General features: G+C 46.7%; 1 protein-coding gene across 4 annotated transcripts in view; it reads left to right on the top strand.

The window, feature by feature from the left end:
• The first annotated feature begins 3,775 nt into the window (after nucleotides 1-3,775).
• The window catches only part of CLCN1 (chloride voltage-gated channel 1), a 31,321-nt gene continuing 8,343 nt past the window's right edge, over nucleotides 3,776-26,753 (top strand). For 2 of the 4 annotated variants that reach the window (XM_073238305.1, XM_073238308.1), the window contains exons 1-17: nucleotides 3,776-4,032; nucleotides 6,539-6,659; nucleotides 7,055-7,186; nucleotides 7,745-7,873; nucleotides 8,093-8,226; nucleotides 9,358-9,435; nucleotides 10,438-10,516; nucleotides 15,163-15,288; nucleotides 15,619-15,703; nucleotides 15,923-16,024; nucleotides 16,340-16,424; nucleotides 16,633-16,782; nucleotides 23,341-23,403; nucleotides 23,771-23,840; nucleotides 24,028-24,138; nucleotides 25,795-26,008; nucleotides 26,260-26,393. In XM_073238305.1, the coding sequence (XP_073094406.1) occupies nucleotides 3,853-4,032; nucleotides 6,539-6,659; nucleotides 7,055-7,186; nucleotides 7,745-7,873; nucleotides 8,093-8,226; nucleotides 9,358-9,435; nucleotides 10,438-10,516; nucleotides 15,163-15,288; nucleotides 15,619-15,703; nucleotides 15,923-16,024; nucleotides 16,340-16,424; nucleotides 16,633-16,782; nucleotides 23,341-23,403; nucleotides 23,771-23,840; nucleotides 24,028-24,138; nucleotides 25,795-26,008; nucleotides 26,260-26,393 (1,993 nt within the window). In that variant the 5' untranslated portion in view covers nucleotides 3,776-3,852. Of the gene's footprint in view, nucleotides 4,033-6,504; nucleotides 6,660-7,054; nucleotides 7,187-7,744; nucleotides 7,874-8,092; nucleotides 8,227-9,357; nucleotides 9,436-10,437; nucleotides 10,517-15,162; nucleotides 15,289-15,618; nucleotides 15,704-15,922; nucleotides 16,025-16,339; nucleotides 16,425-16,632; nucleotides 16,783-23,340; nucleotides 23,404-23,770; nucleotides 23,841-24,027; nucleotides 24,139-25,794; nucleotides 26,009-26,259; nucleotides 26,394-26,753 lie in introns of all 4 variants that reach the window. The other 2 variants (XM_073238307.1, XM_073238306.1) reach the window with 2 other exon arrangements.

Raw genomic sequence — 26,753 nt, 5'->3', positions numbered from 1 at the left:
CAGATGGCCCACAGAAGGTTAGCAAGAGATGGGAAATTTTGTACAAAGCATCTGTGGCACCTGGGAAAAGGTCGAGGAATGCAGAAGACAAAGAGCAAAAAGAGGTTACGTTGAGCTGAAGCATGTCATTGGATGGAGGGGAAGGACTGAGGAAGAACATTGGGGCGAAAAGGCATGAGAAGCAGACTGAACTGGTTGGTTGTACTTTAACAAAAAGTGGGATATCCTCAAAGAAGGGAGGGATTCAAAGTCTATTCTAGGAGAGGTTAAGAAAGTGCTGGAATAGTGGGAGTGACATAAGTACCCATTTTGGGGAGAGGAAACCTTTTTGGAGGTGTGGTATTGGGAACTGGGGAAACAGCTTCTCTCTCTGAGCTGGATTCCATGTCCTTCCCACCCCTGCCCTTGACTAAGGGTGTCAAGTTGAATTTCATAGCTCTCTTCCCTTCCCCCTGCTTACCTCTGCCAGGGGATTCTCTGCTAAAATTATCCCCCCCCTGAGCCAGGGCTGCCCCGCCCCATCCTGCCTCCTCTAGTAGGGAGAGGAAAGCTGGAGGAAATGAAACGCACTGTCAGAGCAGAGCTGTGCTTCTAAGGGAAGAAGAGGGAAGGTGTCTAGCTTGAGGAGGTAGATGTCGTAACCACTACAACTGGGGGGTCACTTGGAGCTTTACCACCTGGCCCCCCACAGCCCATGAGGTAGTCATTTTCCCACTTTTTTCAGAAGAGGAAAATGAGGCACAGACACTTCATCATGTGGCTTTAAGGGCATGGACTCTGGAATAGATTTTGAATGCTGGCTCCGCCTGTTGAGATATTGGGAAACCTTGGCTAAAGTACCTAACCATGCCGAACCTCTGTCTCCTTTATCTAAAAATGAGGAAAATTGTTTCTATCTTGAAAGGTCCCTATGAGGATTGAATGTGGTGATAACATGGTAAATCACACAGTGTTAACACAGTACAAAAGCTTGATAATTGTTAACTATCTCACAGAATGAACTTGTTTAATGCAAGTTAATGTTAAGTGCTTACTGTAGGGGCAAACACTATGGTAAATTTCTTGGATGCCTTCTTTTATCTCCATAACCCCCTTGTTATTGCCTTTCTAAGGAAAGTGAGGCCAGAATGTGAAATGTGTCAAGCTTGAGTATGCATTCTTAATACTGTTTCTGTAACTTCCTAACATGAGATTATTTTTTTTCCCTCGCTGTTTTGGGCTATAGATTTTTCCCAGTGAGCTGGGAGAATGAGCCTGAGATTAGACTTTAGTTTGTCTTAGCTTGAGGTACGTAGATAATAGGGGAAAGTGCATCATGTTTAAAAAACCAGAAGAGGGAGAAAGAGACCTGTCAATGCTATCAGGAAAGCCTCACATGCAGAGCCAGCGAAGGGACCAAGATGTGTAAAGGATAGGGATGGCCAGGTCCAGTGAGGAACAGGAGAAACGACGACCAGCGAGCACAGCCGCAAAGAGAAAGCGTTCAGAGGAAGTTGCAGTTGGCCTGAAATTTCAGAAAGTAGGTGGCTGGAGTGCCATGCTAGGCTGCGTGTGCAGAGGGAAAATGATGACTCAAAACGTGATGGTGCATTTATTGTCCAGTGGGTTGGGGAGGTCACATTTGAAGAGGTGGTCTGAAAGCAATGGAAGAAAGTTGATGCTTTGATGTGGGAATACCACAGGTCTGACTCACAACCACGTTGCACCCCAGCACAGGCTTTCCTTACATGTCCCATGTGGTCATTTTTGACAGCCTTCCTTTAAGTAGCAACTCCATAAGCAGATAGGTCTTAACCTTTGAGTATCATGGACCCCAAAAAGATCTATTTAAAACCCTATAAGAAAGCTTGTCTTATACAATATACATATCTTACAGAATGCATGCACACTCACGAATTTGTTTTCAAATTGTGAGGCTTTGTGCAGAACTTCCAGAAATGCACCTTTGGCCATCCAAAAAAGAACCTAAGCGCTGTACCCAGGGGGCATTTGCATTTGATATTCTTGTTTTCCAGTATGATAACCTGTAAGATTCTAACTATTTCTAATCTCAAACTCAAGATAATTACCCTCAAATCCTCCCCCTCCAACATGAGCAGCTATAGATTTCCTTGACCTGCCTAATTTCAGAATCTGATTTTTAGAATTGAAGCTGGTACTTCTACTTGGTTTAGTAGAGTTTGAGGGTTTTCCCAGTCCCACTGATCTCTGCCTTCAGGTCTTGGAATCCATAAACAGCCAGGACCTGAGTTTCTCAGCAGTAGTGAAAAAATACTAGTTGTGTTAAATACTTGTCTCTTGGGATTACCAAGTCCCTATAAAAACTGGCTGCCCTCAGGAAAGCCATACTCTATAAACAAGTGAAAATCCTTTCGGTTTCTGAAGCTCCCAAAGAATATCATTTCACTCTGGCCTGTTTATTAACACAGTATTATTTTCCTCTCACATCAACCCCTTAGATCTCTGCTTATTTTCTGCCTGCAGAGAAGATGGATATCTACCTTAAGTCCCTCAGTCATCACACATTTGGAATCTTTGTGGGTGATTAGATGCCTTCAGGCTTGTAGGATTTACGTTAGAAAAAATGCTTTTAGTGGAATCCATCTTCCAACCCACTTTGGAGAGTTCCATCCAACCTAGGTCAAAATTAATTGTAGACCAGCTGTTTGGTGTCCCTGCTCTGTGGTCCCTGAACTTGGACTGTCGTGAAATGACCCCACTTAGTAATGGATCCAACACTACACAATGACTCATGTTTATTACACCTTTTCTTCTATAGTGAGGAGTCCACAAAGGAAAGAACATCCCAGGAAAATTGGTTTAAATAAAAAATGTGATGCCAGAAAGGGCAGTTTGGCCTTGGCCAAATCTTATTTATTGACCTGAAAGGGGAAGAAGAGCAGAAGTACTTCCCTGTCATCTTTTATGTGTGTCGGGCTCAACATGAGAAACACTCTCGTCGCTGCCTGCCTCCCCTGTGCCCCCGGCCCAGCTGCCCTTGTCCCGTGTTATCTAACCTGCCCTGACAGTGGGCACTCCACAGTAGAGTGGAAGCTCAGTCCCTCCCTATAAATCCAGGTGGCTGGTGTGGCTGGCACATAGGGTCTGGGAAGTGGGAGAAAGGCTATTACCCCTGCTTCCCACTGTGCTCACACCCTGGGTGATGAGGGTGGGGTTAAGGGGGTGCCACCAAAGCGTTATTAGCAGCCTCTGCAGACACAAAAGGCAGAGCTGGAGGAGGAAGCAAAATTAGGTTGGGAGAGCTGGTGCCACAGATGACGGCTAACTAAGCCTTGGGTAGATGCAGAGCTGAGAACAGCCCAATGGGGGAAGATGGCAGAGAAGCAGTGCTTGCTCTCCCAGGTGAGTTACTGTCCGGTGTGTCCAGACCGAGTCACGGTCCAGCAGCCCACCCCCAACTCTCCATACACTGAACAAAGGCTGGGTGCTTAGTGGGTGCAGAGCAGCCCTTGGGGAGCACAGGTTTGAGAGCATGCTGAGCAGCTTTTCCTCATGGTTGAATGATGTGTAGAGGGGCTAGTGGCTTGGGACTGAAGCCTCCTAGTGACCAGGGAGGGGGATGGCGCTGCTGGCCTTGCTGAGGGAATTCCCTATGGGGCTGCCCTGCAGGTTCTCCCCAACCCTCCCCCGCACCGCTCTCACACCTGCTTCGACCCCAAGCAGATCAGATGTGGCACTGGGGGGGGTCATGTGATGGAGAGAAGGCTATAAATAGCGGGGGGTGGGCATGCTGCCCCAGACGCCTTGAGGACAGGCAAGAGGACTGGCTTAAGGAGCTGTCCTGGGGGAAGGACGGGGGCAGGCAGGCCACGGCCTGGCCAGGGAGGGTGCATGGAGCCTTCTGGGTCCCAGCGGCATGGAGGTGAACAAAGCTGGTGGGGCAGTGCCCCGCAGTACCAGTATATGCCCTTTGAGCACTGCACCAGCTACGGACTGCCCTCCGAGAATGGAGGCCTCCAGCACAGGCTCTGGAAGGATGCAGGCCCCCGTCCCAACGCCCACCCCACACAGGTAAAGTCCTATGGGCAGGGGGCGGTGAGTTGGGGGAAATTAGGAATTAGGTAAAAAGAGGGAGCAGTGTTACTTTCACTAAAAAGAGCACGTGGTAATGTGTTCAAAATAGGCAAATCCTTTGAAGGGCTAGACTGAGCTCAAGGTGCAATCACCACCGACTAGCATTTATGTAGCCTTGGCTAACAGGATACACGAATCCTATGGAAGAGCGGGACGAGCTTGTGCTTACATAGCCTACGTGAGGGGAGGTGTAGGAGCCCACACCTCTGTGTGTGAGCTCTCTTACACCCTCACCACGGGTGGGCACTGCAAGATTTCTCCCTCCCCGACCTTTGGCAGAACACACACAGATAAACACTTCTGCAGAGGCAAAAGGAGAGAATCTGGATAAGTGGAGAAAATGGACTGAATTGCCTATTAGTGATCAAAGATATCCCAGGGTCAAAATGAGCAGAAGAAATGGAAATACTCAGGTGGGAAGAGTGCTCATGTGAGAACCCGTCAGGTGTGGGCACCTGGCCAGGTGCAGAGATGTTCCCAGCAAGAGGGTCTTGGGAACTAACGTATGGCCAGGGATCAATATCGTCCAGCAGTGGGGACTGATGGGTTGTGGACATCTAGGAAAGGGGAGACCGGAGGTCACAAGAAAGGAAAGGTGGTGAGACTGTCGCAGACACACAGGTCATGGTGAGTGAGATGAGCGTCCAGAGTGCAAGCGATACAGTGAGTCAGGAGGGCAGGAAAACAGAGTGCTTCAGCTAAGGCGGGGGCCTGGGAACCCGAGGGGTGGGCTGGGCAGGTGACCTCAGCACTGGGGGTAAGGAGACCCCTGCCTCAGTCCCAGTGAACGGCAGCCCTGGGGAACCAGTTGTGGGGTGGGGACACAAGTCAGGAGAGACTTGAATGGTCAGTCAGAGAGGACTTCATAGAGAAGGTGGGACCTGACCCAGCCTTGGAAGACTGGGGCTGGGCAGAAAGATCCCTCTGTGGCCCTGTGCTCTCTCCCCTGTGTGTGTGGTCATTTCTGGGTGGGATAACGTCTGAGTAAAAGTGCAGTTATGGCCCTTCCCGGTGACAGGAAACCAGGCAAACTCATGAAGCTCCATGTTGGGACAGGGAGGTAATTGGGAATTAAGGTTGAGCTGGTTTCTGCAGGGCCTTGAAAGCAAAAAAGAGGAGTTTGGGTGTAAGTTTCTCTTTAATTTTTATTATGGAAATTTTCAAACCCAGGTACTCTTAACCCAGCTTTAACCGGCATCAATACTTTGCCAACATTGTCTACCGTCCCTATTCCCAGCCTCACTCTTACTCACGCTGGCATTTTGTCAACAATCCCCAGACCACACGTCCCTTTCAGACTTGAGGCCTCCCTCCCCACCCCTAGTCCTGCTCTGGGGTGTGCTGAGCCCTGAGCCAACCAGCCAGATTTGGCTCCTTTCGTGTTTGCCAGCACGGGACTGGGATGGAGCCCCTTCCTCGTCCCCAGCAGCCTGGGGCCCGAAGTTGCTGAGAGCCAGAGGACAGCTATGCACTGGCCACCGATCTTGCCTTCTCTCAGGATCCCAAAAGGGGCAGGGAAGGAAACACTGCCTCCCTAGGTCACTAACCTCACCCCAGAAGGCAAAGCAGCCAGAAGCAGGGCAGTCAGTGTGCGCCTGCCTAGAACTCGGGCATAAACTGCTGCCTGTATTATGAAATCAGATCTCTTCCACCCAGGCCCTCTCAGAACCAGCAGCATGTCCTGGCCTGACCCTGGCCCCGGAGGATGGAGTTGTCAGGGGAAGGCTAGAAGCAGTTAGATGCCTTGCTACCTGCACCCAAATGCACCCTCCACATTGAGATGAGAGCATTGGGCTCCCAGGTTTGAGGGTTGCTGTGGCCCCCTCTCTACATTTTGGTGAACATCTCATTCTCTTGCTCTGGAATGAAGTGGATTGACTTGTCTTACCGGGACTGCTTCCCGGTTGTGCATACAAGCATGGGAGGTGAGACGATGGGCTTTCTCTAAGCCTGGCAGAAGCATCTTAGGGCCTCAAGTAAGGCTAGACACACTGAGGCAAAGTGCAACCAAGAGTCACCTACTAGCATGTCCTCGGCCCATCCACGGCAGGATTTCTTGGAGGGAAGTCAATGTGGGTGTCTGGGAAATGGGAGAGGCCTGGATGCCCGAGCCAGTGACACATGAAGTACCTGACAGGGACGCCCCGTCTTAGCACAGCTCTTGCATCCCCAGTTCAGAGTGGCAGTTGGCTTCCTTGCGGAAGGCTGCCCTCAGACGGAGAGATGGTGAGGATGAACAGAGAAGGGTAAAGAGCAGGAAACCCACTGATGGAGACCGGGGACTTGGGAGCCAGGATGACCCACAAAGTGACCCTACATGAGGCCCTCAACACCCAGGATTTTTAAAAGTCATTTGTTTTTCCTGAGGGTCTGTGTGCTTCCCTCTGTCTATTCCTTTTGACTCTTCAGCAAGACAGACGTTTCCCATCCTCCCTCTGTCCAGATTTACGGCCATCACAAAGAGCACTTCTCAGACAAGCGGCAGGACGTGAGGATGACCGAGATGACAGGCTCCAGTGCCGCCCTGGACAGCAAGGATGAGGACCACTATTCTAAATGTCAAGGTGACGGGGACTGAGGAATAAAGGGATCTGGACTGGAAGGAGGTACAAGGATTTGAATGAGCGGGCTGTTGGCCACCTACGCCGCCCTCTCCCCTCCCCCCACATACCCTCTCCCACCTCCTCCTCACCCTGCTTTGTTCCCTACCATCCAACCTGCCCAGTCCCAAGTCGCAAATGTTTTAGAAAAGAATTCAAGTATCCAGTGGGGACTGGACTTTGGCACCTTTGGAAGGGACAGGGGCAGCAACTGGCAGAGAGGCAAAGAGAAGCTCAGTGAATAAGACACGCAGACAAGACCCTAAGGGCCCAGCCCCCTCCAGGTCCCCCCAGTTCCCCTAGTCATATCCAGGAGGAATGGCCGGGGAGCTGCTCTGCTTTACCCATCTCTCTTCCAGATTGTATCCACTGTCTGGGACGTGTAGTGAGGAGAAAATTAGGGGAAGACTGGATCTTCCTGGTGCTTCTGGGACTTCTTATGGCCCTGGTTAGCTGGAGCATGGACTATGTCAGCGCCAAAAGCCTTCAGGGTAGGTTTAGCCTGGCCCTTCCCTCTCATCCTCTCCCCATACTGTGGCTGTTTCTAGAGTTTCACTGAGGATAAGCGGGGTACGTTTTGGGAGGGGGATGATGCACAGAAGAGATGGAATGCAACTCTGGCCCAGGACAAGACCAGGCCCTGACCCGTTTCTCCCGCCCCTCCCACCTGCTACCAGCCAGGCTGTGGGTACCCCACTAGTGACCAACTTGTCCCAGTGTTCCCAGGACTTTCCAGGTTTGGGCACTTAACATCCTGAGTCCCAGGAAGCCCTCAGCCCTGGGCCAACTGGCACAGCCTTACCAGCGGGCCACATGCTGGCGCTGGACTGTGGTTCCCACACTGCTGTAGACTCAGCCTCCTACCTGTAATGGGAAACTGAACAGGTCATGTTGCCTCCTGCAGCTCAGCCTCCCCATGTGTCAGAGGAGAACAGCACCATCTAGTGAGGTCAAACAGCGTGAGCCCGCTCCTTGTGCACGGTCCTGAGCTGCAGGCATGGGCACAAGCCATCCGTGCTGGGACTGAGTGCGGGCTTGTGTCTCTGCAGCCTACAAGTGGACCTATTACCAGATGCAGCCCAGCCTGCCTCTGCAGTTCCTGGCCTGGGTCACCTTCCCACTCATTCTCATCCTCTTCAGCGCCCTCTTCTGCCAGCTCATCTCTCCCCAGGCCGTTGGTGAGAACTCTTGCTCCCTGCCCCTGCCATGCCATCTGTCCATAAAATCTCCCTCTCCTGCAGACCTCTCACCCCACCTCTTCTTCACCAGGCCTGCAGTCCCGTCCCCTGCTTTGCCATGGTGCCCTGACGCCCCGTTGCTGTGCCCACAGTCTGGAGTTCCTCTCCCTCTTAACCCCCAGCTTGAACCTGCCCATGATCATTTTTTAACGCTTTTAGGTTCTGGAATCCCTGAAATGAAGACAATACTTCGTGGGGTTGTCCTGAAGGAATATCTCACCCTCAAGGCCTTTGTGGCCAAGGTGGTGGCCCTGACTGCAGGGCTGGGCAGCGGCATTCCCGTGGGGAAGGAGGTAGGTCCCACTGTGAGCTGGCAGGCCCTGCGGCCGAAGGCGGCGCTGAGTCTGGAGGGGCCCTGGGAGCAGATGGGGACTGTGGGCACAGGGACTGGCACCAGGGCTGCTAGGCATTAGGGAGAGAAACCCAGGGGAAGGTCCTAGTCCTGAGTCACAGTGCCAGGAGCGTCAGAGCTGGGAGGGCCTCAGAGCAGTCTCCCGGCCTTGGCGCTGTTGACCTTCATGGCTGGACAATACTTAGTTCTAGGGGCTATTCTGTGCACTGCAGGTGTTTAGCCCCCTCCCTGGCTTCTACACTGTAGAAGCCAGTAGCAGCCCCCAGTTGTGACAGCTAGGATGTTTGCAGACACTGCCAGGTGTCCCCTACAGGGAGAACCTCCCCCAGGTGAAGACCACTGCCTCAGAGACCCTCCAGACAACCCCTTGTTTTACTCTGTAAAACCAGAACTAGGGAGAGACCGTGCTTTCTGAAGGCTAGAGTCACACACGTTCCTGCCCTGCCACAGTCAGCAGTCAGTCTGCACAGCAGCCAGAGCCATCTTTTCAAATCTGAATAAGCAAGTCTGACCTCTGGTTAAGAACATCTAATGACTTTCCATTCCTTTTTAGAGTAAAATCCAAACGTCTCGTTGGGGCCTAGGAGGCCTGTGGTGATCTGGCTCCTTTCTGTCCATTTTTCTGTTCTCGCAGGCTGGCCCTCATTCACTGTGTTTGGGTGACAATGCCTTCCTGTCCCTCCACCACAGAAGCTTGTCATCCTCTCAGGGCTCCTGCACTTGCTGTTCCCTCAGCCCAGAAAGTTCTTCCTCTTGACCCCATGCAGCTCCCCCTCTGTCCAGGCTCTACCCAGCTGTGCTCTCTCCTGAACACCACCCCCACCCAAGCCCACGGGGCTGTCCTGGCTCTACCCCGACTTCCCCATTTTTTCTGTAGCCCTTGCCACTTCCTGAAATGGTAATATGAAGGTTCATTCCTTCCCCTCCTCTCTGAGGGCAGAACCTTGATCTCACTCACTTCCATATTTCTGGCCCCTAGCGCAGTGCCGGGAGAATAAGGGCTAGTCCCTCAAATGCCAAAGCCTTGGGGCTGGACTGCTGCTCCTGACGCCTTGCCCCACTTCTCTCCCAGGGCCCTTTTGTCCACATTGCCAGCATCTGTGCTGCCGTCCTCAGCAGGTTCATGGCAGTGTTCTGTGGGGTGTACGAGGTAAGGTTGAGAAAGCAACATGAGGTAGGGCTGTGTGTGTTCAGAGTGCTAGGGAGAGCCGCCTTGCTCCGGGCTGGCAGCACGCTGAGCCCGTGCCCCCTTATTCTCTGCACGTGCCCCGCACCCGCCTGCCCCAGCACTAGGCTGCCCCAGCACTCGCTGTTCTTGCCTGTCCTGCAGCCTCCCCTTCCTTGATAGGTGCCCCTGCCTCCAGGCCTGGCCCAGGTTCCTCCGAGGCTGCCTGCTCGTCACACCCCACCTGTGTCACTTCCCTCCTGTGCTACCCTGTCCCTTCGCCATTCCCTGTCCGCAGCCCAGCCCCCCTCCCTCCTGGTCCTGCTCGCTTCTCTTGCAGACTGAGCCGGGGCAGCCTGACCTCCTGGTGTCGGCCTGCGCGGTGGGCGTGGGATGCTGCTTTGCCGCCCCAGTTGGAGGCAAGTTCCACTTCCTCCCCACCTCGGGTGCCTGAGCATGACTTAGAAAGGGGACTGGGGTGGCTGCAACAAGCTTTGGGGTGCAGAGGGTGCTCTCTGAAGGGATGGGGGTGGGCATTCAGGGAGTGACTGTGGAGCACTCCAGGCACCTGCCCTCTTCTACCGAAGGGCTACTTGTTCTTTGAGGCTGGCGGGAGGCTGGCAGCTATTCCACGCAGGCTTTATTGGTTCTGTTTGTCTGAAGTCCTTTCCTGTCTCTCTTGCTGCTGACACGTGTTGTCCTACTAGCCCTGTCTCCAGCCCCTCTGTGGTGATCATTATTCGTCTACCTGCCTTCCATATATTTGCCTTTTCTTGCATTTTCTGTTTGGCCTTGCTCTGTGAGGTCACTTCCTGTTTGTCAAACTAAGTGCTTTCCCTCGGCCTGGGAATCGCAGGGGGAGATGGGCCCGTGGGATTCCCTGTGACTTAAGCCTCTCTTTCTGCCCTACTCCCCACCGTGCCTGTTCTCCCTGTCCTCTCTGCCCCTTCCTTGCCCCCCAATCTCTGTCCATCTCTCCCCTAGTAGCAGCCATACTATTACACTGACACACTGACCGTGGGCTGTGCCGTAGGAGTCGGCTGTTGTTTCGGAACACCTCTTGGAGGCAAGTGATTTACCCTCTCCCACATCAGTCCACTTGCCTGATCTTGCTCCCAAAACAGTATCTGTCAGCATCCCCAGGTGTGAATATTACCAGTTAAAACAAGAGTGTAACAAGAACAGCTAACTTGTTGTGAGCATTTACTCTATGTAGGCCATTTTCTAAGCACTCTGTGTTTATTTCTGCCCAAAGCTCTATGAGGCCCATACTGTAGAGGAGAGAACTGCTTACAGAGAGGGCGAGTGACTTAAGCAAGTTACCTTTGAGCTGAACTCTTTCTTCACCTGTAAGGTGACCTTTCAGATGATTTCCCTGGCCTGAATGACTAACAAATGGACTTTGTCAAAGAAAGCAGTGTACCTGCTTGTTTCTTCAATATCATTTATAACCAGTTTAACAGAGGAGGAGGATGGATCATTCACTGGATTCATTGATAATATGAAGGACACCAAGTTGACAATTGGAGAAACAAAATTGCAGGAAAAGCCCAGGCATCTTAACATCACAGCTGTTAGAGATATCTTCCCAATTATGAAAATGCAATCAACCTTTGGTAGAGGAGGCTACAGGTGGCTAAGGAATGATACACGGATAAGCCTTTAGAGTTCACACCCACTGGCACTGACACCACGCCAACACACACAGCACAAGATCAGGTCCCCAAACGTGTCAGCTACCATCCTGTTTGCACTTCTGTGGTCAGCTCTCATCATTGAACTCATTAGCCGCCATCAGTGAAGGGTAGTGTGTTTGAATTTCTATGCACGTTAAATGTTCACACTTACATTTATACCCACTTTCGTCTCTATTTATTCTTTCACCTTACAAATCCAGAAGGTCTAAAGAACATTTTTAGACAGGTAGATTCTTTTGGTTGTTGTTGTCTTTAATTAAGCACATTCTTTTAAAGTAAAGAGAATTTACCTTTTCTGCATAAAACTGGAATTTCTGGGATGGATAAGGAGGGCTCTCCTTGGTCCTGTGTAAAGTAGAGAAAGACCACAGGAAGTTACAGGTAACATGACTCTTGGCATAAGAAAATTTCAGCATTAAAAAATTAAGATGCAGTTTTCAGGATGTTTGTATTAAGTGACCCATAATAAATGTCCTGGCAGGTAGCATTACTTGATTTTTTTTTTAATGACCCTAGAATAATTCTGAAAGAAAAAATTAGTAATAAGATAATTTACTCACTATATAGTCAATTCTTAATTCCTTACACTTATGAAAGAAATGTACTTCAACATTCTATTCAAATGACAAACATCTTTTGGCTACCATCACCTACCTTCTGAGCAGTGTGCCCTGTGGGCGCTGTGCTGGGTCCTGGGCTCTCAAGTGCTCATGGTTGGAAGGTTAGACAGGCAGCTAACAGATAATCACAGCCCCGCCCAGAGACGCGTCTCAGTGGCAGCCTGGGCAAAGTACACAGAAGACAGTGAGGGCAGGGTCCTTGGGACAGAGGCAACAGTATTCCAAGTCAAGATCCAGGGGACCATGAGTGCGGTAGCTGAGAGACTAGAGGTTACAGGGGGAGCAGGACCAGGAAATGAGTCTGCACAGGGAGATGGGGGCTAAATCACAGCGGTCTTTGTAGGCCATCCACAAGAATGTAGATTTTATTCTCTTGGCTAGAATGTGTTTCATGGAACCTAGTTCCTCATGGTGTTAATAGAAGTAACATGTGAAAAGGGTTCCAGGGACAAATAAGTCGGAAAATGCTGTGTTAAGCAAATACTTTTTTTAAACTGGAATATTTGTCAGAATATTTGATATATAGACATGCATTGTGAATATCCAAAATGTGGCTCAAATACAACATTTCTCACAGAAACCCTTTCGTAAGGACCTTCCAATGGGACTGACTCACAGTCTGTCCCAGATCTGACTTTGGGAAATGCTGTCTTGCGTGAAGGGGAGCTTTGAATAAGGAGGGACATGACCAGCTTTACATGTTCATCTGGTCTTTGGCAGATGTGTGCAGGATAGAACTGGCCTATGGATTAGCAGGATTAGTCCAAGATTAATACGAAGACTATTGTCACAGTCCTGCTCCATGATGAGAGACCCAACTGGGCACAGGCAGAAGAGATACAGAAGAGAATGGTACACATGCGTGATAGGAAGTCAACCTGATGTGACCTGGCGGTTGGTTTTATTTGAAGATGTGAAGGATAAGAGAGAGAGCAATCTAGACCAGTCCCTAAGTTTATAACAAGGAGAAAGGTGGGTAGTGGTGCTGAGGAATATAGGAAGTGAGACAGGTTTGGGGGAGTTGATACATTTCACTTTGAGAATGTTGCGTTTGAGGTTCCTGTGGATATCCAAGTGATACCAAATAGTCACTGGGCTGGTGAGTCTCAAGTTCAGGAATTGAACTGAAAACACAGCTTTGCTAACCAGTAGCAGGTAGCTGGTAGTTGAAGCCATGGGCATAAATGAAATTGAGAGAGTTCAGGAAGTCTAGGAGGAAGGGTAGAAGACCAAGGACAAGGCCCTGGCTGGGGCAAAGGAGCCACAGGAGAAGAATGGAGAATATCAGGTGGCAGAGGAGAGCGGTAATACAGAATCTAAATGACCAGGGAGTTTCTAAAAGCTCTGTGTTTTTCATGCTTTGTTTCCTTTTAGCAGCGCATTTTCTGTTTGGCTCAGGCTAACATTAAAATTAGTTCTCATTCCTGAGTATATAGTGGCAGACTATTAGGGGAAGTGTCCTGGAACCACATTGCAGGAAAGAAAATCTAGTCTAGGATTTCAAAAAATGGTCATAAAATATTTATAAGTTGGATAATTTACACTCTGACAGATCATTCAACTTCTGTTTTATTACTGGTAAGGCAAAGGAGAGGGACTTGCTCCAGCTAACTCTCCACTGTGTCAAGTTCTCCGTTTAGGCCTAGGGGGCACCTGCCTTGCCTGTGCTTTGAGGAGCAGGTGCAGAGGGGTGGTTGGCAAAGCTCTGTCTGCCCCAGATCCCCCATCCCCACAGTCTGTCTTCTGAAATTGCATCCATTCCATGCTCTTCTCCCTGTCTTTCTCCCCCTCTCCTCTCCTGTTCGTGCATAGAACAGGCATTGAGCCCTGATTATGTACCAGGTGCTGTATTAGGTGTTGGGTTCCAAGGAACTTTCACTCCTAGGGAAACTCAGTGATGATCACTTTAGATGGTAAGTGCTCCGACAGGCCAAAATTCTGAGAACAAGGTGACAGAGGGGCTGTCTACCCGAGGAGGGGTTGGGAATGCCTTCCCACACAGATGACATTTGAGCTGAGCCCCGGGGATCCTCTGCCAACATGCTGCAGTTGCTCCATGCAGGAGCTACTGTCAGGCCACCATCCCTTGGGGGCAGAGGTCTTGTATTTGTTGACTGTCACCTGTGGACCTGAGGGTGAGTCCTGAGGGATTCAAGAGATGTGACTTGGAATTCACACCAGGGGGAGGGAAATGGCTAAGATGTGAGGTGCTGTCTGAAGAGGGAAGCAGGCAGGGTCTTGGACTGGCCAGCAGCCATTCACGGTGGAGAGAAAGAGGGAGGCAAACCTCACCCTGTGCCCGGTCCTTCTCGGGACTTCCATTCCTATCCAGAGTACCTGCAGGGGAAACTGAACAGAGTGGGAGGATGAGCCTGAGACCAGACTTTAGTCTGTCTTAGCCGCCTAATTAGGTGCTGTTTCTCCCTGGTTTCTCTTCCTCAATTTCTTGATAAAGGTGAGGCTTAAGGTTTTGGACATTGTCATAAATTTTTATATTGCATCTAATTCACGTTTTCTCCTTTACTTGTAGTGTGTCTAAAGGTTGTATTTTTCTCTATGTCTCTTGACTCTCTTTTTAAGCCCTCATCAGCATCCCTCACTTCGTCCCTGCCAGCGCCTGCTGTTTTCCTATATATCGGTCTCCTCATTTTCTGCTCTAGCATCTACTCTCAGGAACAGTACCATTTAGAATTATTAGCTTTCTTTCTAATTCTTAAGCATAATTGACTTTAATTTCACCTCTTGGATTTTCCCTTTGCTTTGGTCCTGTTCAGTCAGGTTTTTAACAATTATTTTTAAAAATTTAGATGAATGCTCTGCTTTCTTTTCTTGGAATGTTGAGTATTATCAGCTCCCACAAAGCCCTTTCCTAATCATTTTTCTTAGTTCTTCCTTTTAAAGTTGCCCTAAGGCACATGGTGCAGAGGGAGGGAGGAAAGATGGGACAGTGCTGAGAGTCCCTGTAAACCTCGAGCTCTGCTTGCACCTCTGGGGAGCTCCTGTGCTGGAAACGTCCTCTCTTGTGACTTCCCAGCAGAAAATATTCAGTGACCCTTAAATCCCCATGGACACTTGACCATTGTGAATCCCACACAGCCTCACTTTCTAAGGGATAGGGAGGGCATAACCACCTGACCCCCATGTTTTGTGGGTTGAGGATCTGCCATTTCCCATCCTCTCTGCACTTTGTTAGGCCACATCCTGGGCCTGCATAAAACTGCTAGCAGGAGCAGGTAGATAGTTTAGAGCATGGGACCCCAAGAGATCATTACTTTCCATGCTTGCTTCCTCTTGTGATTTAAGTTTCAGCAAAAGCACCTCAGGACCACCCGGTGGAAGTATGGGGGAGCCTTTCACTTTCGTTTGCACTTGACCCTACTTGCATGTCCCTGTAGGTGTGCTATTTAGCATCGAGGTCACCTCTACCTACTTTGCTGTGCGGAATTACTGGCGAGGATTCTTCGCAGCCACGTTCAGTGCCTTTGTTTTCCGCGTGCTAGCCGTGTGGAACAAGGATGCTGGTAACTGGGGAGCCCTCGGTGGAGGCCATGTGAAATCGGGATGCTTGTAATGGGTGTGCAGGGAAGCTCTGAGGGCAGCTTAGAAAAGGGATGGATGGCATTATTTGGGAAGTGGACCAGGCCCAAGATACAGGTCATGGAGTAGCAGAGTAGTGTTTGTGCATAGAAAATGGGAACTAAATAGAAGAGGCGACACAGGTCTTGGAGGAATCCAGGAGCTAGTCCCACAGCTGATGGCCCTTGACTCCCGCTTGGTGGGTTCCTGTGGCTCTTCCACCATGAGAAGTTCTAGACAGGCCTCCCTAGGTCACTAACCTTTCCCTCCTGCAGTCACGATCACTGCTCTCTTCAGAACCAATTTCCGAATGGATTTCCCCTTTGACCTTCAGGAACTCCCAGCCTTTGCCATCATTGGGTCAGTGGGGTCACCCTCCCTGGGAGTGGTGAGCCAGGGGTGGGGTGTGGTTTGGATTGGAAGGGACTGAACCTGGGAAGAAGGTGGAGTGGGCATGGATAGAGTGTCAATTGCTAGAGGAGGTAGTGGGAAAGGAAGGGTGAATGTCTGGCATTTATTCCCTGCAATGGCTTCATCTGAGGGGTGAGGCTTTCATTTCTGTATAACTTACACCCTCAGGATTTGCTGTGGGTTCCTGGGAGCTGTGTTTGTCTATCTGCATCGCCAGGTCATGCTTGGTGTCCGAAAGCACAAGGCCCTCAGCCAATTTCTTGCTAAGCAGTGAGTCACTGCCCTCCTTGTGTTGTGTCCATTTACTTTCTGCCCTATCCGGGAGTCCCTCCCTTGTAATCTTTGTGAAAAGCATCAAATGCCTTTGGGGGCTTGCGATAAAATACGGAAGCCCTGCTACTCTACATAGGGGACTGTGTGGCTTCCGCTCCACAGATTGCTTTTTGGTGGTGAGAATGCTCTGTGTTTGAAAAACTGAGACTACAATGGACAGCCAGAAACTGCAGCTACCAGAGTTCATTCCAGCATGGTGTCCATGGTGGGATGGCTAAGTCCGGGGCAGGACTCATCCTGTTTCTTTTTCAGCCGCCTGCTGTATCCTGGCATTGTCACCTTCGTCATCGCCTCACTCACCTTTCCACCAGGAATGGGTCAATTCATGGCCGGAGAGGTCAGCTCCAAGGGAGTCTGGGATGGCGATGGGGGTGGTCACAGGACTGGCAACAGGGAAGAGAGGCTTCTGAGCGTGTGGACCTTTGTCCAAGAGTAGAATCTGTCCCTGAGCAAAGAGCAAAAGGGATTCTTAAAAAATGATACTGGGGACTCAGTTCTCTCAAAAAGCAAGTACTGACCATCCCTTTTGCTTCCTCCTCTCACAGCTGATGCCTCGTGAAGCCATCAGCACCCTGTTTGACAACAATACATGGGTAAAACATGTAGGTGACCCTGAAAGCCTGGGCCAGTCGGCCGTGTGGATCCATCCACAGGTCAATGTTGTCATCATCATCCTTCTCTTCTTCATCATGAAGGTACCTCTCCCGGCGCTCCTGACCCCCTCGGCTTCTGTCCGTTTTCAGCCTGGGAACCCAGGGTTTGCCTAGAGGAAAGGTCTTTGCCCAAAAAGAAATAGCTTGGAAACCATAACATAGAAAGTTGCTCATTTATAGAAGTGAACCAGTATCTGGGTTCATTGTTCCATCCATGTCAACTTAGTGATATTGCCACAATTACTATAGCCCTTCTAAAGCTTCCACTTGCTTTTTTCCCATTTTTCCTCTTATCCCCCCCTTCCCACCCATCCTCCCCAGTCCCTTTCCCTTTGGTAACTATTAGCCCACTCTTGGGTTCTGTGAGTCTGCTGCTGTTTTGTTCCTTCAGTTTTTGCTTTGTTCTTATACTTCACGGATGAGTAAAATCATTTGATACTTGTCTTTCTCCACCTGGCTTATTTCACTGAGCATAATACCCTCTAGCTCCATCCATGTTGTTGCAAATGGTAGGATTTGTTTTCTTCTTATGGCTGAAGACATCTTATGTCTTAAGACATCAGTCAAGTAAACAAGGTCAAATAGAGTTTAGCAAAACAGATAATTGTAAAAACCTCAGATAAAACTAACCAAATCCCCTCACGTATTAATTGGATACTTCATTCTCCATGTGTCTGATTATACATTTTTAGATGATTTGCATATCCCATTTCCCACTCTCCCCTCCACCCCCAAGGCTCACCGGTGATCTCTTTTAGAATTACAAAAGAAAGTATTTAAATCAATTTTATTAGTGACTGTAAATAATTTTTGTGTTATTTTCTGTTTAGCTAGTGAGGCTCTGAGGATTTTGCCATTCTTAAACCATTTTCTCCTAACCTGAATTAAAGCTGGCCTCTTTTACCTCAGTTGTTTTCATTCCTGCCCATCAAAGATCATGTCTTCATATACTTCTCAATTACTGCCTTATACAAAGATATTTTTATTTCCACCCCTAGTTGTGATATCTGTTATGGTGTTGATTGCCTGTTTTTCCTTTTTTGATAATTGCCCTTTTACTAAATGTATGCCTTGCCTGAGTAATCCAATACATTCCTCTGTATATTAGGGCTCTCATTAAAAAACCTATCCAAGTGTAGCTCAGAGAAGACAAATAGGGACTCTGTGGCATCTTACTACACTGATGGACAGTGACTGCAATGGGGCTTGAGGGGGGGAACCAATAATAAGGGTGAATATAATAACCACATTGTTTTTCTTGTGAAACCTTCTTAAGAGTGTATATCAATGATACCTTAATAAAAAAATAAAAATAAAAGCAATTGGAAACTAAAAAAATAAAGTCTGTCTACACTGAACTTTCATGGTTTTGAATACCTTGTAATTAACTTATTCATGATACTTTTTATGAAACTGTATTTCCCTAGGATACGAGTCACTAAGTCATATTTATATTTAATAGCTATAGTAGATCCATTTATTAATTTATGCAATAAGTGTTATTATGTACATACCTACTATGTGCCAAATACATAATATGTCATTATGGATCTTTGACAAACCTTACATTTATAGTTGAAAAAAATTAAAGTTTCCTTCTTAGTTATTTGCCACTAATTTCTTGTCAATGATTTTGTGATTAGAGATACCAGGCACTTGACCCACCAGGTTCCCAGTCTGTAACTTACAGTCTCAGGATTTGCTGTGGGCTTCTGGAAGCTGTATTTGTGTATGCTCTTTCCCATTCCACTTCAGGGGGTTTCATTGGGTCCATAGCTTCCATATTTTTTACATCTCCTTTATTAATTAGGTACTTTTTATTTCTTCCTTCAAAAGATTTGATGGTTTTGTCATAAAGAAGTTCTCAGAGTCTTGTTAGGACTTCCGGACTTTCATCACAGAGTTCATCTTCTCTCCTTCATAAATCCCAACTTCCTGGTATTGGTTGTTGAGAACACAAACCCACCTGTGGCAAACAAGGCCAAGTTTTGAAGACATCTCAGAATTTATTGTTCAATGATAATAACTATGTTTTCTGGTATTCCTCTAGCCTGAGCTATATGGTACCTTTGGGATCATGTATCCTTTTAAAGTCTCAAGCTTTTGAAAATATTTGGAGAAACAGAATACATTTTTTCAACACTTTTCCCACACCTCGCCTCATCTCACCTGCCCACATTCCCAAGTATGTATCTGGATATGACTTCACAGATTAAAGCTTATTCTGAGAAACCTACTTGGATTATATAGGACTCACCTATATGTCTCTATTATTATTTTCTTACTGAATTGCATCCTTGATAATGTTTACATTATAAGTGTATCAGGAAAAGAAACTCCCCCATTTCCTGGGCTGTATTTCTAGCCCAACAGTTTGCAGCAGGCCTATAGTAGTCTATAATATTTATAAGTATAAAACCATTCATTGCTACATGGGTGCATAAAGCAATATACTTAATATTGAGTATAACTTGGGAGATAAGTTTTGAAACAAAATTTAGAGATCAGTAAAAAAAAAACGTTCATTGCTATAGATCCATAATGTTACCCAGTTCTCACTACTACCAGCATTTTCACTGTCCTTTCATTGGACATGGATGCATACCCTTATTTTTTCCAAAGTGTGGGCAATGGGCTACATAGCCAGATTTAAATATAAAAGTGGCCAGGGCTGTTTTACCAGTCTGATTTGAAATTTAGCCTGTGTGGTCTTCTCGCAATATCAGTGCCAGCAAGTAAAAGTCTCAGTTCAGCTCTTTTACAATATGGATGAAGTCAGCTTCCATCTTCCTCATTCTTTTTTTTATATCATTAATATACAGTTACATGAGCAACATTGTGGTTACTAGATTCCCCCCATTATCAAGTCCCCACCACATACCCCATTATAGTCACTGTCCATCAGCATAGTAAGATGCTATAAAGTCACTGCTTGTCTTATCTGTGCTATACTGCCTTCCCCGTTCCCCACCCCCTACATTATGTGTGCTAATCATAATGCCCATTTTTCCTCTTATCCCCCCCTTCCCACCCATCCCCCCCAGTCCCTTTCCCTTTGGTAACTATTAGCCCACTCTTGGGTTCTGTGAGTCTGCTGCTGTTTTGTTCCTTCAGTTTTTGCTTTGTTCTTATTCTTCACGGATGAGTAAAATCATTTGATACTTGTCTTTCTCCACCTGGCTTATTTCACTGAGCATAATACCCTCTAGCTCCATCCATGTTGTTGCAAATGGTAGGATTTGATTTCTTCTTATGGCTGAATAATATTCCATTGTGTATATGAACCACATCTTCTTTATCCATTCATCTACTGAATGGACACTTAGGTTGCTTGCATTTCTTGGCTATTGTAAATAGTGCTGTGATAAACATAGGAGTGCATATGTTTTTTTGAAACTGGGCTTCTGCATTCTTAGGGTAAATTCCTAGGAGTGGAATTCCTGTGTCAAATGATATTTCTATTTTGAGTTTTTTTAGGAACTCCATACTGCTTTCCACAATGATTGAACTAATTTACATTCCCATCAACAGTATAGGAGGGTTCACCTTTCTCCACATCCTTGCCAATATTTGTTGTTGTTTGTCTTTTGGATGTTGGCCATCCTAACTGGTATGAGATGATATCTCAATGTGGTTTTAATTTGCATTTCTGTGATGATTAGTGATGTGGAGCATCTCTTCATGTGCCTGTTGGCCATCTGAATTTCTTCTTTGGAGAAGTGTCTGTTCAGATCCTCTGCCCATTTTTTAATTGGATTATTTGCTTTTTGTTTGTTGAGGTGTATGAGCTCTTTGTATATTTTGGATGTCAACCCCTTATCAGATATGTCATTTATGAATATATTCTCCCATACTGTAGATATGGTGTCCTTTGCTGTACAGAAGTTTTTTAGTTTGATATAGTCACACTTGTTCATTTTTGCTCTTTTTTTCCCTTGCCCATGGAGATATGTTCATGAAGAAGTTGTTCATGTTTATATTCAAGAGATTTTTGCCTGTTTTCTTCTAAGAGTTTAATGGTTTCATGACTTACATTCATATCTTTGATCCATTTTGAGTTTACTTTTGTGTATGGAATTAGACAGTAATCTAGTTTCATTCTCTTACATGTAGCTGTCCAGTTTTGCCAACACCAGCTGTTGAAGAGGCTGTCGTTTCCCCATTGTATATCCATGGCTCCTTTATTGTATATTAATTGACTGTATATGCTTGGGTTAATCTCTGGACTCTCTCTTCTGTTTCACTGGTCTATGGGTCTTTTCTTCAGTCTTAAGGTATGGAAAGTATCATGTTACAAGTCAGGGGCTTTTATAATGAGTATTAATATAATTACAACTTCTCAGTTTCCCTTTTAATAAATCTGACATTATTACTGGTACTGCTGATCAGGACAGCCTGAAGCTTTGTAGAATTCTTTTTGCCTGATCTTCACATTGCTCCTTCCTGTGAAGTGTCTATGTAAAGCGGAATCTGTGATAATGTGTCTCTAGTTTCAGAGTTCTCTAGAACTGGGTATTCAAAATCTTGTGAGTTATTTGTGTTGCACACGATGTACATTGTTTCTGAATCTTTCCTTTCATGTGCTAATAGCTCAGAAAGTTTGCTAATCTCATGTGTCATTCTTTGTGGTATAGGAGTTGATGATTTCAATGATCTCTGATCCTGTCCTTACACATATCTTGGAGGATAATCTAAAGTTCATCCTCTGAAGTCAGACCTATCAGCCACCTTTTATCTGTATTACTGAGGCTTTCAGACTAACCTGAGCCTACAAAATCCCTTATGGCCGTCATATACTTACTCCAAAGAGATAGTACAGCATAGTTCAAGGGGTCTCAAATAGTTTTATGTCAGAATCACTTAAGAAGCTTAAACTGCTAGTGCCTAGCACTCTGTCTCCAGACAGGCTGATAGGATAGCCTCCAGCTGTGTCTGGTCATCTGCAGTTCAAACAAGCTCCCTCTCAAGATCACTGTTGGTGCTTCAGCAAATAGTAGCTCTGAGAAGCTCTGAGCTCTTTTTCTGCTTTGCATGGGCACTCTTTAACCAAGCTCTCTTCTTTCTTTCCTTCATTCCTTCCTGCCTACTTGTCTGCCCACATCCCACCTGCCTCTACTGAGTACGGTGCATTGCTCAGAGAAGGCAGAGATAACAAGATATACTCTTATTATACACTTGAGGAATTCTCCATCTATATTCCCTTCATTTGTACATTTAACTTGGCAGTTCTCTACTGTTTGAAGCAGTCATATTCTGCCCCCCTCACAGAGCTTTGGGGATGAAGTTTTCTCAGAGCTTGGTTGTTGTCTCTTGCGGTCAGTCCTGGCTCAAGGGAACACTTTTTTTAAAAATTTGATATCATTAATCTACAATTACATGAAGAACATTATGTTTACTAGGTTCCCCCCTTCACCAAGTCCCCCCCACATACCCCTTCACAGTCACTTTCCATCTGCGTAGTAAGATGCTGTAAAATCACTACCTGTCTTCTCTGTGTTGCACAGCCCTCCCCGTACCCCCTACACAGTATACATGCTCATTGTAATGCCCTCTTTCTTTTTCCCCACCCTTATCCCTCCCTTCCCACCCATCCTCCCCAGTCCCTTTCCCTTTGGTAACTATTAGTCCATTCTTGAGTTCTGTGATTCTGCTGCTGTTTTGTTCCTTCAGTTTTCCTTTGTTCTTATACTCCACATATGAGTGAAATCATTTGGCACTTGTCTTTCTCCGCCTGGCTTATTTCACTGAGCATAATACCCTCCAGCTCCATCCATGTTGTTGCGAATGGTAGGATCTTTTTTTTTCTTCTGGCTGAGTAATATTCCATTGTGTATATGTACCACATCTTCTTTATCCATTCATCTACTGATGGACATTTAGGTTGCTTCCATATCTTAGCTATTGTACAAGGGAAGATTTTTGAGGTTCAGAGAATTAACAAACTCATTTCTCGTCAGTTTACAGTACAGTCAGTACAATTTTTCAAGAGTTAATACTGTGATCCTAGCTATCTGTTCTGACCTTGAATTAGATGTGGCTGTATTTCGCCAAACTTGTTTAAGATCCTGTTCTAAGATCAGCTTTCTTATTTTGGAAGTGGTGTATAAACCAATTATTTAATGTACATGTTATGTCTCATATTTTCATTACATTTACAGATATTTATGAAGTTCGACCACTACTCCCCTTTCCACTATATTTCTCAATTCTTTTGCATTCTTTGCCACAGAATGTACATATGGCTTTTGCTAAAATTTCCTCAATATCTGTCTACCTGATGAAGTTGCCCTTGGTGATCTTTTCTGTTATACTGGCTGACTTACCTGGCTTTCTCAGCATGCCCTTCCAGCATCACCAGAACAGATTTGATTTTTTTTGGATCAATTTTGTAATTCAATTGTAATATCAATTTTGATATTAAAGGACATTTCCTTTAAACAGTCATATTCTGCTCAGGCAGGACGGTCTTCATTCCAGATTCCCTTGTGAGGTTTGGCGTATAAATGGCTTTGTAAGTGGCCGTATCAAAACTAAATTAGTCACACAGTAAGTCACAAGACTTTAAAGTGTCTACCACTTAGAATTGGGGCTCTTTTTCAGAAACACAATCTGACCAGGAAAAGATATCTCCCAGCCTCAGAAGTCGCAGGCTGCTCTGCTGAGGTGACCGTCTTGGGCTAATAGGGTACCGTGGGCTAGGGCCCTTTTGGGGTGGTGACAGAGGAGTACTCTGAGGCTCCTGTCCTTGTTCTAATTGCCTGAAGGCGCAGAGCCATCCCAAGTAAGGGAAATTTGGGCTAACCATATGGAGGAACTTTCAGTGTTGTCTTTGGCGATCTCTTAGCTGGAGAACTTGATGTTTTTAGGTTTGGAGAAGGGTGCAGACAAGAAGGCTTCCAGAAGGATTAGCTATCCCAGGATTTTTGTCACTCTTGAAGCAACAGGAGGAGGAGAGTGGGAAGGGAGTGGAGTGTGTGCATGTGTATTGTGCACAGTTGAGAGGGTGTCCTGATGCCTCTTTTTACCCCAGTTCTGGATGTCCATCGTGGCCACCACGATGCCCATACCCTGCGGAGGCTTCATGCCTGTGTTTGTGCTAGGTAAGTTCTGATGGGAAGCCGGGACTCACTGACAGTTGCAATCTAGGGTACTGGGAAATAAGGCAAGGCCTGGAAGGCTGGGGGCTTGTAATTGGTCTTACTGCCCGAGGAGGGATTGTCCCTATAAATAGAGAGGAAAAGGAAATTGGCTCTTCCAACACCACCCTTCCTTTGGTCTGCCCTCTAGGAGCTGCATTTGGAAGGCTGGTAGGAGAGATTATGGCCTTGCTCTTCCCTGATGGCATCTTATTTGATGACATCATCTACAAGATCCTACCTGGGGGATACGCAGTAATTGGTGAGATACGTTCCACCCTGTAACCCCGAATGCCCACACTCAAACCTTCCCGTGACATTGTCATTCCAGGATATGCAACATGGTTTTAATTTCATGCTATTTAATTCAATTTTTATTCAAATCAACCTCTGGCTCTGACTCTGAATAGCTCTTGTTGAACACCTTTGAGCCTTAGTTTCTCTGTGTAGAAAATGAATTATGGGGGTTAAAGGAGGTAGTAAAGGTGAAAGCACCTAACATTGTGTCTGAATATTTGGTAAGCACTTTTTATGTCCTTCCAAAGAATCATGGAAACAATAATGCAGGTAACTCTGGCTTGGATACTCCCAATGTGCAGATGTGTTAATACTGATGGGACATAAGAGCATGTGATTAAGAGCTAAGAAACATGGGCTCTAGGCTCATCCCAGCCACGTGTCACCTGGATGATTAGGGATCAAGTTAGCTGCCTTTCTTTGCCTTAGTTTCTCTATTTTAGAATGACTTCTGAGATACCTCATCGCCCTAACATTCTGAGAATCTGTGGTCTTCTTTTTTCAGTAACTCTCTAGTCCCATCCAACCAAAAGCCATGTCCAGCCCAAGTGAACCATATAATCCCCCAAATTATTATGCCTCCCTCCTCCCTCCACACGTCACCAAAATCCTCTAACATCCAAGGCCATGCCTCCCTCAGACACAGAAGCACTAACCAGCTTCATTGTGCGTGTGGTGACCTTACTCCCCCATCACAGTCCTTCACACAAGCCTCCTGCCTCAGTCAGCCATCTGCTCTTATTCCCCATCTTAAAGCCTCAGGCACCCCCACCCTCCATCCTCCCTGAGGGTCATTTCCCAATATACATATCTCCTGCGACAGTTTATGTTCTGAAGTATATTGTGTGCACAATCCAGTAGAATCATCCCTCCACATATTTCCCTTGGGTGACTTTTTCTTTTTCTGTTCTCACGTATGCCTTCCCAGCATCTTTGCTCCTAGATTCTCTCTCCCATACTTAAATAAGAAATACAGGTAATGCATTAGGCAGTATTTTATTGGTGGAAAAACATAACCAAAAACAAGTAAAACAGATTCTATCTTCGAAGAGCTTATAGAATCATAACATTTTAGATCTGCAAGGGACTTAGAACTTATATGACCCCTTGCACCTTAGAGATGAGCCTGGGATTCCAGAAAAATTAAGTTCTATTCATACAGTTGAGAAAAGAGTAGAATCAGGATCTGATGCAGGTGTCATTGTTCCAAGTCCACAGCATGACCCTTGGGTTTTGACTCTCTTTGCTCGTAAATTGTTGGTAACAAAAACTGAGGTCAAAGTAAAATGTCACAACTGTGTTTTAAAAATGCTCAGTTAAAAATAATCCAAATTTTCAAAAGCAAGGAATAGATAGGACATCACTTTCTTTATTTTATAAATGAAAATTTGGGCACACATAATCATTTTGTAAACTGCCAAAGGTCACAGAATGAGATCAAGATGATAGTTTGCTAAGCATTCAGTGTTCTAGCCCCTGCTCTTGACAAATGGTTACCTCAGGAGTATGGCACTGACCAGGCCCTGTGTCCCCATTTGGTGTAAGTCCTGTGACATCCCATGTGCCTTCCATGCCAAGAATGGCAGCCCTAACTCACCACTCCACTCCCGTCTCATTCTAGGAGCAGCAGCGCTGACTGGTGCGGTGTCCCACACAGTCTCCACAGCTGTGATTTGCTTCGAATTAACCGGTCAGATTGCTCACATCCTACCCATGATGGTGGCTGTTATCTTAGCCAACATGGTGGCTCAGAGCCTGCAGCCCTCCCTCTATGACAGCATCATCCAGGTCAAGAAGCTCCCCTACTTGCCTGACCTTGGCTGGAACCAGCTCAGGTCAGGGGCACCCGCTGGAATAAGTGCAGATGTGATGGGGTCGAGGTGGGAGGTTCTGAGGTTGAGATTGAGATTAGGGTCAGCTTTTGGAAACACTGCTTTTCCTTAATTTCATATTCCCTTGGACTTCATAAATATTATGAGTGATCAAATGCATGGCACATTCTTGGGAGGAATGGAAGGGACAGACCTATGGGCTAACCCCCTATGCTTTCTCCCTACATAGAAAAAAAATTTTTTTTCATCCATAGCAAATTTACAATCTTTGTTGAGGACATCATGGTACGTGATGTGAAGTTTGTTTCAGCCTCTTGCACCTATGAGGAGTTACAAACCCTACTTCAGACCACCACAGTCAAGACTTTACCACTCGTTGATTCAAAAGGTTAGTGGAAAGGAAAGAGACTCCTGAGCTTGTGACATGAACAAGGGCTCCACAGAGGTGGAGGAGGCAGTGTGGTGTGGGCTTGTCCTGAGGGACCACCCAGCCCGCTACAGAACACCCAACCTGTGCTCCTAGGGAACATGATCCTCTTCCAGGAAAGAAGAGCAGAGCCATAACCCAAGCACAAGAGAACAGTTAAAAATCTAATTAAAGAAATACAGTGGATTCTCATCAGTTATTGTAGTTAAGCTCTAGAAAGCTGTCATAAGCACTGAATTAGGAGACTATATTGAACCATTCTCCTAGAGGACAGCGTTAGGGTCCTGCAGTCTCTGGTCACCTTTTCTTAAACTAATCAAT

This window comes from Manis javanica, chromosome 6, assembly GCF_040802235.1.
Source record: "Manis javanica isolate MJ-LG chromosome 6, MJ_LKY, whole genome shotgun sequence".
In the NCBI taxonomy this organism is placed as follows: Eukaryota; Metazoa; Chordata; class Mammalia; order Pholidota; family Manidae; genus Manis; species Manis javanica.
The sequence above is the reverse complement of the archived record's forward strand: the minus strand, read 5'-3'. Positions and strand labels throughout refer to the sequence as shown.